Source organism: Lepisosteus oculatus, chromosome 14, assembly GCF_040954835.1.
Source record: "Lepisosteus oculatus isolate fLepOcu1 chromosome 14, fLepOcu1.hap2, whole genome shotgun sequence".
Classification (NCBI taxonomy): Eukaryota; Metazoa; Chordata; class Actinopteri; order Semionotiformes; family Lepisosteidae; genus Lepisosteus; species Lepisosteus oculatus.
The window spans coordinates 35,508,811-35,522,884 of NC_090709.1; the positions used below are offsets into that span (position 1 = coordinate 35,508,811).

Genomic DNA, 14,074 nt, shown 5'->3' on the forward strand with positions numbered 1-14,074 from the left:
AATAATGAAGTTCACTCACATTTAATACAGTCTCGATTTCATAAAAGAACAAGGAATAGGTTTGTTTCAGGCTGAAAGAAGAAAGAAGAAAGAAAGAAAACACGTTTCGGCCTTCTTCACACCTGAAACCTGTTACTTGTTTTATCTTGTATACAGTATATATATATTATTTATTGTTGTCATTCAGTAAAGTGCTTTGAGAACCCACTTTTTAAGGTGCTATATAAAATAAAATAAAGTAGATTATTATAATAATAAAACTCACAGAAACACGACCCGGCCCTTTCATGTCAGCTCTTGCACACCCGTGTGCTTTTGCACCGACAGCTGTCTCCTGTCCTCAGCTCGACCCGCAGACCCACACGAACTGGACCTGTCGAACCTGCTGTCGGGCTGAAGCGGAATGAATCCGGATCGTCAGCGGCCCCGTGGTCATGGAAACCGGACCGACCGAACTGCCCGCGATAATAATAATAATAATAATAATAATAATAATAATGATGATGATGACGACGCCGGCCGTCTCTCTCACCCGTGTCCACCGGTCCGGGGAGTTGGAGTCTCTGAGAGACGGTCTTTCACTCCGAGTCTCTCCGGGAGCGGGCCCGTCAGTGTCCACCCTCCTGTCGACAGCAGGCCGCTCTTTCCCCTCAGGAGAGGAGGAGCTGGAAGAGGAAGATGATGCAGATTCACGGCTTGGAGTTGGTTTTATTTTTATTTTATTTGTTTTTTAATGGCGCGGAGCTCCGGGCGACCGTTAAGAATCGAACAGCCGAAGCAGCGAGATCATTCAAATGTATTATTATTATTATTATTATTATTATTATAACATTTGGATCTGGAAGTCACACTCTTCACACTGTATCTCTCCGCTTCTCACCTCAGCGTCTCAGACTCAGTGTTTCCTCTTAGTTTTCATCACACGCTCTTCGGCGCTTATCAAGTACATCTCTATATGTGCTTCAGTAACTGATTCATGACTCGGTGATTTACCAGCACGTACAGGACAATTTGGGAAGATGCTTCCCAGTAAGAATGTTCTCTGCTGTAGGTCTTAATGGGACAGTTTCTAAAACTCCTCAGGACCGGAGGACACGGGTGAGAGAGACGTATAGCATTATTATTATTATTATTATTATTATTATTATTATTATTACACGTACAGAAGCACTCTATCTAGAAGCACTATCTCTCTGTCCTGTGTCCTAACAAACCCCACTAATCCCCCGTGTGGGAAAGAGGACCCGCTCATTCCTCCTGTCCTGTCCCGGTGTCGCCGTCACTGGGACTGGAGCAGCCGGAGAGGAGACGCACTTCCAGAACTTTCCTTCCCGCTCGGCTCTTCCCCTCCTGAGGAAAGAGCATCTTCCCACACAAACAGCCCGTTTCTCTCGGAGACGCCCGCAGCACAGGGGGCCTTTTCCCAGGACACCAGGACTCCCCTCGTCTGCGGAAACACCCGGGAAGAGCCTCCCAGCCCACAGGAGGGGAGTCCCAGTCCTTCCCGGGATTTCCAGCACAGGAGCGGCTCCTCAGCTGGGAATAAAACCGCCCCGAGAGGAGCTCGAGCGCTCGGGCTCGGAGCGTCGCTTAGCAACCGGCGCCGCAGCGGCACCCGGAGGACGAGCCGGAAGCGGGTTTTGGCGCCAGTTCTGCTCTTTGATGATCGGCTCAGGAGAATAAAGTCGATATAAAAACATAAAAGTCCATTTCTCTCTCTCCTCTGGGGAAGCCGTGTCTGCCAGGGTGTGAAAAGAAAAAAAAAAACGCGCCACGGTTTCTCGCCGTTTCGTCTTTAGATCTCGAAATTATGACTTTTCTGACTCGGAATTCTCTCCCTTGTCTGTCTGAACATAAGAGAGATTACAAACCAGAGACACAGACAGGACACTGTAAGAGTAGAGGTGTCGTCAATGACGCACACAGTATGTATAAATATAAAAAAAGTCCTGCTCTGTACAACAACACTGTGTGTGAGAGTAGGGGTGTGACCCCAGTGTCCCGACTGCTGATCAGTACAGATCCAGGACACTGTGTGTGAGAGTAGGGGTGTGGACCCCAGTGTCCCGACTGCTGATCAGTACAGATCAGGACACTGTGTGTGAGAGTAGGGGTGTGGACCCCAGTGTCCCGACTGCTGGTCAGTACAGATCAGGACACTGTGTGTGAGAGTAGGGGTGTGGACCCCAGTGTCCCGACTGCTGGTCAGGACAGATCAGGACACTGTGTGTGAGAGTAGGGGTGTGACACCAGTGTCCCGACTGCTGGTCAGTACAGATCAGGACACTGTGTGTGAGAGTAGGGGTGTGACCCAAGTGTCCCGACTGCTGATCAGTACAGATCCAGGACACTGTGTGTGAGAGTAGGGGTGTGGACCCCAGTGTCCCGACTGCTGGTCAGTACAGATCAGGACACTGTGTGTGAGAGTAGGGGTGTGACCCCACTGTCCCGACTGCTGGTCAGTACAGATCAGGACACTGTGTGTGAGAGTAGGGGTGTGGACCCCAGTGTCCAAGGATGCTGGTAAGAGTTGATCTGGGTATTCTGGTGTTTTATTTTGCTCTTACTGATGAACCTGTTCAGTTGGTGATTAACTTTATGAATCCACACTAGGTGGCGCCAGAGCTGCGTCACAGCGAGGACAGGAAACCCGCCACCTCACATCACCAGGAAGAGAAGGAGAGAGAGAGAGATGGCAGCGCTCAGCCCTGGTGAGTTTTCTCTTGTTCTGCCTGTCAGAGTGTCGGTAAGGGAGTCACTGAGGGTCTCTTCTCTGTCACAGAGCACAGCAGCAGCTGGAGAAGTGTCTTCCTGTCTGCTGAGAGTGTGTTCTGTCTGTCAGACACACAGGGTCTGAACTAGGAGAGAGACAGGAGCTGATTTTACTTTCACTTTCTCTTGTCAGGGATCAGAGATCGGTACTGTAAACTCAAGCTGTTTGGAATGTACTAAATATTTTAATCAGGTGTTTATTTAAGGTAGAATGATTGATGTTAAACCTGACTGTTTGCTGATGGTATTGGATTCACAATGTTAGTATTCATGATGCTCAGACACGCTCAGATATGAACATTTCCTGTTTGTTGCTCAGGGGCCGTGTTTATTGTACAGTTGATAATACCAGAGAGGAATCAGTACAGATGAACAACAGAGGAATTTATTTGGCCTATAATTAGTAGTGATTCCAGGTTCTCGTGCAGCTGTTTCTCCTGTCCTGACTGGGCAGCTTGTTCCCCCCTCCCACCCCCCTCTGTGTACAGTAGAGCCTCCCACTACTGATTTTAAGTCTTAGTGTTGCTTTGGGTTTCAGTGTTAATTCTGAGGAACTCTGAACTCTGAGGTGTCAATATCTAACTGGTCTTTAATGATGACTGACTGTCACTGAGGATGTTGAATATTTTGTATATATATATGGTTCACTATCTTCACCCTGTCAGTGTGGGACACTCCCTTCAGACTAAAGACCAAACATGTCTTTATGAAATGTGACATTTTAGACTCACTACTGAAGGATCAGGACGGACTGAATGATTTTACAGTTTTTACATGTATTTTTAAAATAAGGTGGAATAATAATAATAATAAACTTTATTTTATATAGTGCCTTTAAAGGTGGCTTCTCAAAGCGCTTTACAGGATGACAATAACAATAAATAAGAAGAATACACAAGATAAAACACAATTACAACACACAGAGGAGACTGTGGATGGTGGTACTAAGAGCAGAGGGGTGAAGAATGGAACCAGTTCAGTAAAGGCTTTTCTGAAGAAGAGGGTTTGAGTCTGGATTTGAAGGAGTTTAGAGAAGGTGACTCTCTGATATCCTTGGGGAGAGAGTTCCAGAGCTTGGGGGCATAGCAGGAGAAGGCCCTGTCACCCCAAGAGTGTAGAGGGGCTTGGGGGACAGTAAGGAGAGCAGAATTAGCAGAGCGAAGGTTGTGAGGTGGGGAGTAGGGCGATAATAGTTCAGACAGGTACTGAGATGCCAAGTCATGTAAAGCCTTATAGGTGAGCAGGAGGATTTTAAAGTCCTCACAGAATTTGACCTGAAGCCAGTGCAGGGACTCCAGGATAGGAGTGATGTGGTCACTTGCACCAGACCTGGTCAGGATTCTGGCTGCTGAATTTTGGACAGACTGCAGTTTGTTCAGAGTACATTTTGATACCCCAGCGAGTAGAGCATAACAGTAGTCAATTCGGGAGAAGACGGATGTCAATATTTATCATGTACATTACAATAACACACCGTGTACGGCACCGGTCACAAGTTTGAGTGCGCCCCCTTGAGACCTGGGTTGTTCTTGGCCATCTGTGCGTGTCGCTGGCCTACCAGGGAGACCTGCTGCAAAGAAGGGTCGAATGTTAAGCCAGAATCAAATATAACTCCAAGGTTTTTCAATTTTGATTGAATAAAGGAATAAAGGTTCTATTGTACCAGTACAGTTACATAAGTTCAATTTCTGGTTCAACTATACAACACAGAGATTTCCCAGCCAGGTGGCTGAGTCCCAAACATTTGTTTATGAAATGTGACATTTTACATGTATTTTTAAAATAAGGTGGTATAAAGGTTCATTCTGAACACAGAAGTCCCATATGTGTCTGAACTGCCACTGGACACTCAGAGTGTTAGTGGGACTCTACAGGGCCCTCCAGAAGTATTGGCGCCCTTGGTAAAGATGAGCAAGGAAGACATTGGAAAAATGTCTGTGTTGTTTATCAGATGAGAGAAATCTGACCTTTCAGTGAGGTTAAATTATTCTAAGAAAAAAAATCCTGATGAAAAATAAACATGTACTATTGAGAGAACAGTTAAAAATAAAAAAAATATTTATATATAGAATTTAAGAATACAGTTTGACTAACATTAACAGAACATTTTTGTATACCACAGAGAATACACAGAAATATAATCTCAATAATCTGTGATATTCCTCTCTCACAGGGCAGGGACAATAGAAAAGATATAGAGGAGTTTTTATCGTGAATTTTAAATGGGATGAAGAGTGAAGATATCTGTGATGAGAACTTAATCATGTAAATAATCTGTGATCTTTCTCTCTGACAGGGAGGAGACGGGCTGATTCCCATGAGGCACCACAGCGTCTCTCAGAGATCAGGATCGTGCTGCTGGGGAAGAGATGGTCTGAGAAGAGCTCAGCAGGAAACACCATCCTGGGCAGAGAGGAGTTTGACACTGAGGGAGAACCTCAGGAGTGTGAGAAGAGACAGGGTGAAGTAGCTGGGAGGCAGATCACTGTGGTCGACACTCCAGGCTGGGGTTCCTCTTTTATAATAAGGGCACATCCACAGCGTGTCAGAGAGGAGGTTGTGCGCAGTGTGTCTCTGTGTCCCCCAGGACCCCACGCTCTCCTCCTGGTGATTAATGTGAACTCATACACAGACTGGAGATCAGTGGAGGAACATCTGGAGCTTCTCAGTGAGAGAGTCTGGAGACACACAATAGTGCTGTTCACCTGGGGGGATGAGCTGACAGACACAACCATTGAGCAGCACATTGAGAGAGGAGGGAAGGAGCTCCAGTGTCTGGTGGAGAAGTGTGGGAACAGGTATCATGTTCTCAACAACAAGAACAGGGTCGACCGCACTCAGGTCACAGAGCTGCTGGAGAAGATCGAGGACATGGTGGCAGGAAACTATGGGCTGTACTTCACCACTGACATCAAAGAAATAAACACTGAACGAGAGACAGAGGAGCCGAGACAGAGGGAGGAGGAGAGACAGAGAGAGACGGAGGAGGAGAGAAAGAGAGAGACGGAGGAGCTGAGACAGAGGTTGGAGGAGGAGAGACAGAGAGAGACAGAGGAGCTGAGACAGAAGTATGAAAGAAGGGAGAGAGAGAGAGAAGAGGAGCTCAGACAGAGGTTGGAGGAGGAGTGGAGCAGGAGAGAAGAGGAGCTGAAGGAGAAGATGAGAAAGACACTGAAGGAAGAGGAGCTGGAGAAAGAGACAGAGGAGCCCAGACTGCCTGTCAAGAGGAGGAACAGTAGAGACATCAACCCTCTCAACAGTGAGTGTGATTGATGCTGTATTACTGAGTCACTGATCTTACTGCTCATCAGACTGAGAGATTCAACCATCTTGTGTCCTGTTAGGAATTAAAATCATACTGTGCTCCACTCTGTACTGTGTTACTGACACAGTGGCACACAGATCTGTGTCTGTTTAAATCCTCTGTGCTGTACTTGAACTGTTTTCTCTCAGGGAGATTAGATTTAATCCATCACACAGCAGCTCAGTCTCTGTAATCTGTTTCTCAAGACTGTCGGACCAACACTCAATCAATCAAGGTTTATTGATCGATGCACGAACAGTACAGCACACAGCGGTGTTGTCAGCATTGAAATCTGCGAGCTCGTTAAAGGCTCATTAAGAAGGATAGAAGAGTTGGAGGACAGGAATTTATAGGAGTTAACATTGGGATACAACAGATTACACAACTGCAATTCACAGATTGTGTGGAAGTAACACAAGGATAGGAGGTATTTAGGTGTCCTGACAGTAGTGGGGTACAGGGTAGGAGGTATTTGGGTGTCCTGACAGTGGTAGGGTACAGGGTAGGAGGTATTGAGGTGTCCCGACAGTAGTAGGGTTCAGGGTAGGAGGTATTGAGGTATTTAGGTGTCCTGACAGTAGTAGGGTACAGGGTAGGAGGTATTTAGCGCTCTTCGTAGGTGTCCTGACAGTAGTAGGGTACAGGGTAGGAGGTATTGAGGTGTCCTGACAGTAGTAGGGTACAGGGTAGGAGGTATTTAGGTGTCCTGACAGTGGTAGGGTACAGGGTAGGAGGTATTTAGATGTCCTGACAGTAGTAGGGTACAGGGTAGGAGGTATTTAGGTGTCCTGACAGTAGTAGGGGACAGGGTAGGAGGTATTTAGGTATTTAGGTGTCCTGACAGTAGTAGGGTACAGGGTAGGAGGTATTTAGGTGTCCTGACAGTAGTAGGGTACAGGGTAGGAGGTATTTAGGTGTCCTGACAGTGGTAGGGTACAGGGTAGGAGGTATTTAGGTGTCCTGACAGTAGTAGGGGACAGGGTAGGAGGTATTTAGGTATTTAGGTGTCCTGACAGTAGTAGGGTACAGGGTAGGAGGTATTTAGGTGTCCTGACAGTAGTAGGGTAAAGGGTAGGAGGTATTTAGGTATTTAGGTGTCCTGACAGTGGTAGGGTACAGGGTAGGAGGTATTTAGGTGTCCTGACAGTAGTAGGGTACAGGGTAGGAGATATTTAGGTGTCCTGACAGTGGTAGGGTACAGGGTAGGAGGTATTTAGTGCTCTTCGTAGGTGTCCTGAGAGTGCCAGTGCCCCCTGTCAGTTCAAGGAGGTGTCTGCTGTGGTTGGCTGTTCAGCAGTCTCACTGCCTGGGGAAGAAGCTGTTCTGACACCTGGTGGTCTTGGTCTGATACTTCAGTACCGTTTTCCAGATGGTAGTAGAGAGAGCAAGTTGTGTTTAGGGTGACTGGGGTCCCTGAGGATGGACCTGGCCTTCTTGAGGCATCTTACAGAGTAGATATCCTCTGTGTTCAGTAGCGCAGCCGGTAGTGTTCTGAGCCAGTGTCACCACCCTCTGGAGGACCCTGAGCTCGTGGGCGGAGCAGTTACCACACCAGGCAGTGGTGCAGCCGGTTAGGATGCTCTCAGTGGTGCAGCTGTAGAAGCTGGTCAGGATGTGTGAAGGCAGACTGGACTTCTTCAGTCTGGGGAGAGAGAACAGGCGCTGTCTTGTCTACGGGGTTGGTGTGGTGGGTCCAGGTCAGGTCGCATGTGATGTTGACACCTAGGAATTTGACAATCTGGACCACTGCGGACCCGCTGATGTGAATGGGTGTTCAGTGTCAGGGTGGAAGATGTACTTGTGTCGACTCTCACTACCTGCGGTTGGCCTGTCAAAGTCCAGGATCCAGTTGCAGAGAGGGGAGCTCAGTCCTGGGTCCCGGAGCTTGGTGATGAGCCTTGAGGGTACGATGGTGTTGAATGCTGAGCTGTAATCAACAACAACATTCTCACATACGTTTCTCTCTCGTCCAGGTGTGAGAGGGCAGTGTGTAGACCAGGGGCGATGGCCTCCTCAGTTGATCTATTAGTGTCAAAGGCAGCTCTGAAGTCCAGCAGGACAGGAGTGGGTGAAAGAGCCCATCAGCAGATCATTAGAACTCCAGACAAGAGCTGTTTCTGTACATCAGTCTGAAGGACTCGTCACAGCTTGTCTGCAGATCAGTGAGTCTGACTGAACAGCAGCAGCCTGTTATAGAATCTGTGTCAAACAGGGTGAGATGGAGAATTACTGAACAGAGTGAAATACCAGCAGGATGATTGCACTGGACTGCACTCTCCTAGAGTGCTGTTCTTCACTGGGGTGAAGAGATTATCTCTCCTTCTTCAATTAACGTCCTTCTACACTCTGTCCCTGTAACAGTGCAGTACTGCAGCATGACTGTTGTTGCTTGAGGCCAGTATATAAACACAGACTTTTCAGATGAAACTTGAGTCACTTTGAAAAAATAGATCTGACACAAGGAAAAATCACGAACATCAGGTAAAACTATGTAGTTAGTTGATACTCAAGGTTAATTCCCAGATGTTCATTCTGTAAGATTCCTTCATAATGACTTTTAAGTTTTGTCTCTTGAGCAAACTGAACCCTTCTTATCTGTGGAGAGGTTGGTCTCCTCTCATGCGTAACCTCCCTGATGCTCCTGTCTCTCCTCCTGTTGCAGTGAGTGAAGTCGAACCCAGACTCCAGCCCTGCCCCTCTGAGCTGAGACTGATGCTGCTGGGCAGGACTGGTGCTGGGAAGAGTTCAGCAGGAAACACCATCCTGGGCTCAGAGGAGTTTCCCTCTGAAGCCAGCAGCTCCGCGGTCACTCAGGAGAGCCGGAAGAGGACAGGACAAGTGTCCGGGAGACGGGTGACTGTGGTGGACACTCCAGACTGGCTCCACGACGGACTGTCTGAGGGGGACAGGAGACGGGATGTGGGGCTCTGTGTTAACCTGTCTGGCCCGGGACCCCACGCCTTCCTCCTGGTGACCCCGCTGGGCCGATCCTCAGGGGAGGAGAGGAGGACACTGGAGACAGTCCTGGAGATATTCGGGGAGAGGGCCCTGGGACACACCATGGTCCTGCTCACCCATGCTGATGAGCTGGCCAGCAGGACGCTGGAGGAGTCTGTGCACACAGGCAGCAGGGAGCTCCAGTGGCTGCTGGAGAAGTGTGGGAACAGGTATCACACCCTCAACAACAAGGACAGGGGCAGCACTCAGGTCACAGAGCTGCTGGAGAAGATAGAGGAGCTGGTAGCAGGAAACAAGGGCAGCTACTACAGCACTGAGATGTACCAGGAGGCCCAGAGACAACTGCAGATCCAGAGGGAGAGAGAGGAGGAGAGACTAAGGGAGAAGCACCAGAAGGAGCTGCAGAACTTCCTCCGCAGGATGGAGGAGGAGATCCAGACACGAGAGGAGAAGATCAGAGCGCTGGAGGAGCAGATAGCAGAGCTGGAGGAGAGGCTGAGGGAGGAGAGGGATGAGGGGAGGAGGAGAGAGCTGGAGGAGGAGCTGAGGAGAGAGAGAGGGGAGAGAGAGAGGCTGCAGAGAGAGATGGGGGAGGTGAGAGAGGAGCAGGAGAGGGAGAGGAGAGAGAGAGAGGAGACACACAGAAGGGAGATGGAGGAGCTCAGGCAGCACTATGAGGAAAAGGCCAGAGAGGAGGCAGAGAGACACAGAGAGACTCTCCAGCAGGTCAGTGTGTCGACAACACAGTTCACTCCAGCAGGACAGGAGCACAGGAGCTGCAGGAGGGAGATCGAGGAGCTGAGGAGCTGAGAGAGACAGTAGAGAGATACAGAGAGACAATAGAGAGACAAAACACAGTGATAGAGAGACTCACTGTGTGGCATCAGAGACACACAGGAGATACAGGAGAGTGATTGAGGACCACAAGCAGCACATCGAGAAGAAGGTCACAGAAGATGACTGAGACAAGAGCACACACAGCCCACAGACACACAAGAGCACACACAGCTCGCAGACGCACAAGAGCGTACACAGTAGTTACAACGTAGTCTCACACACAACCTGAAGGCACTCAAGAATACATAACCCTCAGACACAATGAGCAGACACACACAGCCCACAGACAGGAGAGAAAAACAGACAGGAGATCGAGGAGCTGAGAGAGAGCTGAAGACACTGAGACAGGAGCAGGAGAGGGAGAGGAGGAGCTCAGGCAGTGTTATCGGAGTGACTGAGAGACACAGAGACACTGCCGCAGGTCAGTCACTGATCCACACAGTCTTTCCCAGCGGGAGAGGGAGACCGGATACTTCCTGGATACAGAGTGAGGACTCTACACTGAAACACTGATCTCTTCCTCGTAAGAGATCCGACTCACTGAAAACCAGCCCTTAGTGTCCCATGTGAAGAAAACTAATTTTAAATAATGTTCTATTTTGATCATGTTTGTATTTTGCTATTCTTTGTGTATCTATAGAAATGTCATGAATACTTTTGGATATAATTCTGACATTGTATATGTGTGCGTAACAGAATATATTGTAGCATTTACAGGTTCTTCTCAGGACAAAGGACCAGTGGAGACGCAATAAACGTACCAGGCTTTATTCTTTATCAACCACAGAATATACACACACATGACGGAACACGTACACATCTTTAGGGTGGTAATTACTTAACGACTTAACAACAAGCTATACAGTACACTCCTCCTCACAACCGGGCGTTACAGTATGTATATATGTGTACTTTATTCTCCTGAGCCCATAATCAAAGAGCAGAACCGGCTCGTCCGGCAACTGGGACTTTATATCTCGTAACGGCGACTTACAATCTCAGAATCGCGACTTTATTTCTGGTCATTGGGACTTTATATCTCGCAACGGCGACTTACAATCTCAGAATCGCGACTTTATTTCTGGTCATTGGGACTTTATATCTCGCAATTCCGAGTCAGAAAAGTCATAATTTCGAGATCTAAAGTCGAAATGGCGAGAAACCGCGGCGCGTTTTTTTTCTTTCCACTCCCTGGCGGACACGGCTTCCACAGAGGAGGGAGAGAAATGGACTTTTATGTTTTTCTATCGACTTTATTCTCCTGAGCCGATCATCAAAGAGCAGAACTGGCGCCAAAACCCGCTTCCGGCTCGTCCTCCGGATGCCGCTGCGGCGCTGGTTGCTAAGCGACGCTCCGAGCCCGAGCGCTCGAGCTCCTCTCGGGGCGGTTTTATTCCCAGCTGAGGAGCTGCTCCTGTCCTGGAAATCCCGGGAAGGACTGGGAATCCCCTCCTGTGGGCTGGGAGGCTCTTCCCGGGTGTTTCCGCAGACGAGGGGAGTCCTGGTGTCCTGGGAAAAGGCCCCCTGTGCTGCGGGCGTCTCCGAGAGAAACGGGCTGTTTGTGTGGGAAGATGCTCTTTCCTCAGGAGGGGAAGAGCCGAGCGGGAAGGAAAGTTCTGGAAGTGCGTCTCCTCTCCGGCTGCTCCAGTCCCAGTGACGGCGACACTGGGACAGGACAGGAGGGACGAGCGGGTCCTCTTTCCCACATGGGGGATTAGTGGGGTTTGTTAGGACACAGGACAGAGAGAGAGAAAAGGACACCAGTGGGAGAGAGTCCTGAAGCTCTCAGGTCTGGTCTTGATCCGGGTTGGTCCCAGTCCCAGTTTACACTGGTTTACAATGTGGGACTTCTGCCCTGACACGACCCCACAGGTGTCTCCACAGGAGACGGGAGTCCTGTAACGTGTAACCCTACAATATTTGAATATTTGATGAAGACCCCCTTGACCCCCATCTTGATTAAAATGAAACGCGTGTTTCATGAAATAGTTATTTTTCACAGACAGAATCCACGTTCACCGCGGCCAAACGGCCGTGTAATTGTAACGAGTCGCTTGGACTTGCTGACCGTTACTGTAACCAGCTTCTGATGGCTCCTGACGTGGGCGAGAGAATAAAGCCTCGTCTGTTTCTGAAGCCCTTCCTGTGTCCTTTCATTTCACATCTATTCCTCTGGGTGACTGGAGGCTGCGCTGTCCTGCTCCCTCTGGTGATCGACGGGTTTTTCACACGGAGCCGTGTTGAGCGGTATTTCTCGCGTTAAGAAAGTTAGGTGTTGGCATGAACTCTTAGTCATCAATAATATTCAGTTTAGCACGGTCATCAATTCTGTTCTACTCTGAGGATGTAGGGAAGGAAAGAGGCCCGTGGTCTTGTCACTGAGAGACTCCAGTGTGCTCAAGAGCTGTTCAGCACAGCTAGAGCCCCACAATTCACACTCGACCGTCCCAGATCCCAGATCAGTCCCCGGGTGTGAGATCCTGCTGTGTGATCTGAGCTTCTCTCTGTCACTGTATTAATGTCCAGTGGTATTAATCAGTGAGCTCCTTCTCTCTTTTAAACCTGCGGTTTCTCATCGCTGCGTAATGACGCACTGACTGGACCCACAGGGTCACAGCGAGAGAAATGCAGCCTGTAGATCACCAGAGGAAGAGCAGAGCAGCACAGTCTCCATCACCTGATTGCTGATTATGCATTATGTCCTGTTTTCATCCAGGTGAGGCTCAGCTATACTCACAACACTGCTGACAGCAGGAAGATTCAAGTATTCTTGACTCGGCAGCTCATTAAAACCAGCAGCCATGGTGTTCAGACCGATTTTTCTTACACACAGAAGACTGACACAGCTGCGTGTTGTGAATCTGTTTTTCTAAGAGGACATGTGAGTGGGGGAGGCGGACTCGCCCTTAGTTTACGCTGAAAATACCTGTGAAGCCGGAGAGAGAGAGAGATGCGATAACAACCTTTGTACCTGAATCTGCACCCTACAGGACCGCACACAGCACGAACATGTGGTGATGTTCAGAAATATAACAAATGTCAAGATAATGCCAATAATATTTGTTCAAAGGAAACTGATGGCGCCAGCTGGGTTTGAACACTCGACCTCAGTTCAGCGATCACGCCACCGAGGCAGTGGAGTGACCAGCACTGAAACAACACAGTGCGTGAATATAGTTAGACCGGCCTTCATTCTTGTAGATACGCACTTCCATCTTATACTCCCTATTAACCCAGTTCGAAAAGTGTGCTTGTTTACTCCGGTATCGAGCGTATCTGCAGACAAGCTTGAAACTGTCACTTCTCTCACAGAGCGCATCTGACCTTCAGATGCGTTATGCTCCTATTCCTTTTATGCTCAGCTACTAAAATTTCCCTTTAGTGGTAAAATTCCATATAAATATTCAATACTAAGCAGATTAAAATGTGCACAGTAAAGAGATCAAATGATGAAATCTTTCCACGACCGACCAACGCACCACGAGTGCCCCTGTCGGTCATTTTGGCCGGCCAATCACGTACCGCGGTATGACATAATGATTTGCTTGGCTGAATCTGTATATGGCGCCTTTCTGGACACTCCACTCAACGCGCTTTACAGGATATGAGGACTCCCCTCCACCAACACCGAGGTAAGTGTGTCTTTTTTTTTTGTAAGTGTGACGGGTTTGAGGTGAAATTGTTAAAAAGTGTCTTTTTATCATTGAGCTCAGGGGGTTTCAGGTGAAATTGTGTAAAAGTGTCTTTATCATTGAGCTCATGGGGTTTGAGGTCAAATTGTGTAAAAGTGTCTTTATCATTGAGCTCATGGGGTTTGAGGTCAAATTGTGTAAAAGTGTCTTTATCATTGAGCTCATGGGGTTTGAGGTCAAATTGTGTAATAATAATTGCTTACACTCATAGTGCTTTTCTGGACACTCCACTGTACGCGCTTTACAGAATGAGGACTCCCCACCACCACCAATAAGATAAGTGGTGATATAAGTGTCTTTTTATCATTGAGGTTAAAATTGTGTAAAAAGTGTCTGTTTATCATTGAGCTCGGGGGGTTTTTGATGAAAATGTTTAAAAGTGTCTTTTTATCATTGAGCTCAGGGGTTTGTGGTGAAATTGTGTAAAAGTGTCTCTATCATTGAGCTCGTGGGGTTTGAGGTAAAATTGTGTAAAAGTGTATGTTTATCATTGAGGTGAAATTGTGTAAGA

At 48.2% G+C, this 14,074-nt stretch overlaps 2 protein-coding genes across 2 annotated transcripts; both read left to right on the forward strand.

Annotated features, from left to right (window-relative positions):
* Positions 1 to 506: 506 nt before the first annotated feature.
* On the forward strand, positions 507 to 8,745 carry LOC138242574 (GTPase IMAP family member 9-like). The gene is made up of 4 exons (XM_069198110.1): positions 507 to 694; positions 2,614 to 2,711; positions 5,069 to 5,666; positions 8,739 to 8,745. Exons 1-4 carry the CDS (start codon positions 507 to 509, stop codon positions 8,743 to 8,745), a joined length of 891 nt encoding a protein of 296 aa, XP_069054211.1.
* A 43-nt stretch (positions 8,746 to 8,788) lies between these two features.
* On the forward strand, positions 8,789 to 9,844 carry LOC138242575 (GTPase IMAP family member 4-like). The gene has a single exon (XM_069198112.1). It carries the CDS (start codon positions 8,789 to 8,791, stop codon positions 9,842 to 9,844), a length of 1,056 nt encoding a protein of 351 aa, XP_069054213.1.
* The last annotated feature ends 4,230 nt before the right edge of the window (positions 9,845 to 14,074 follow it).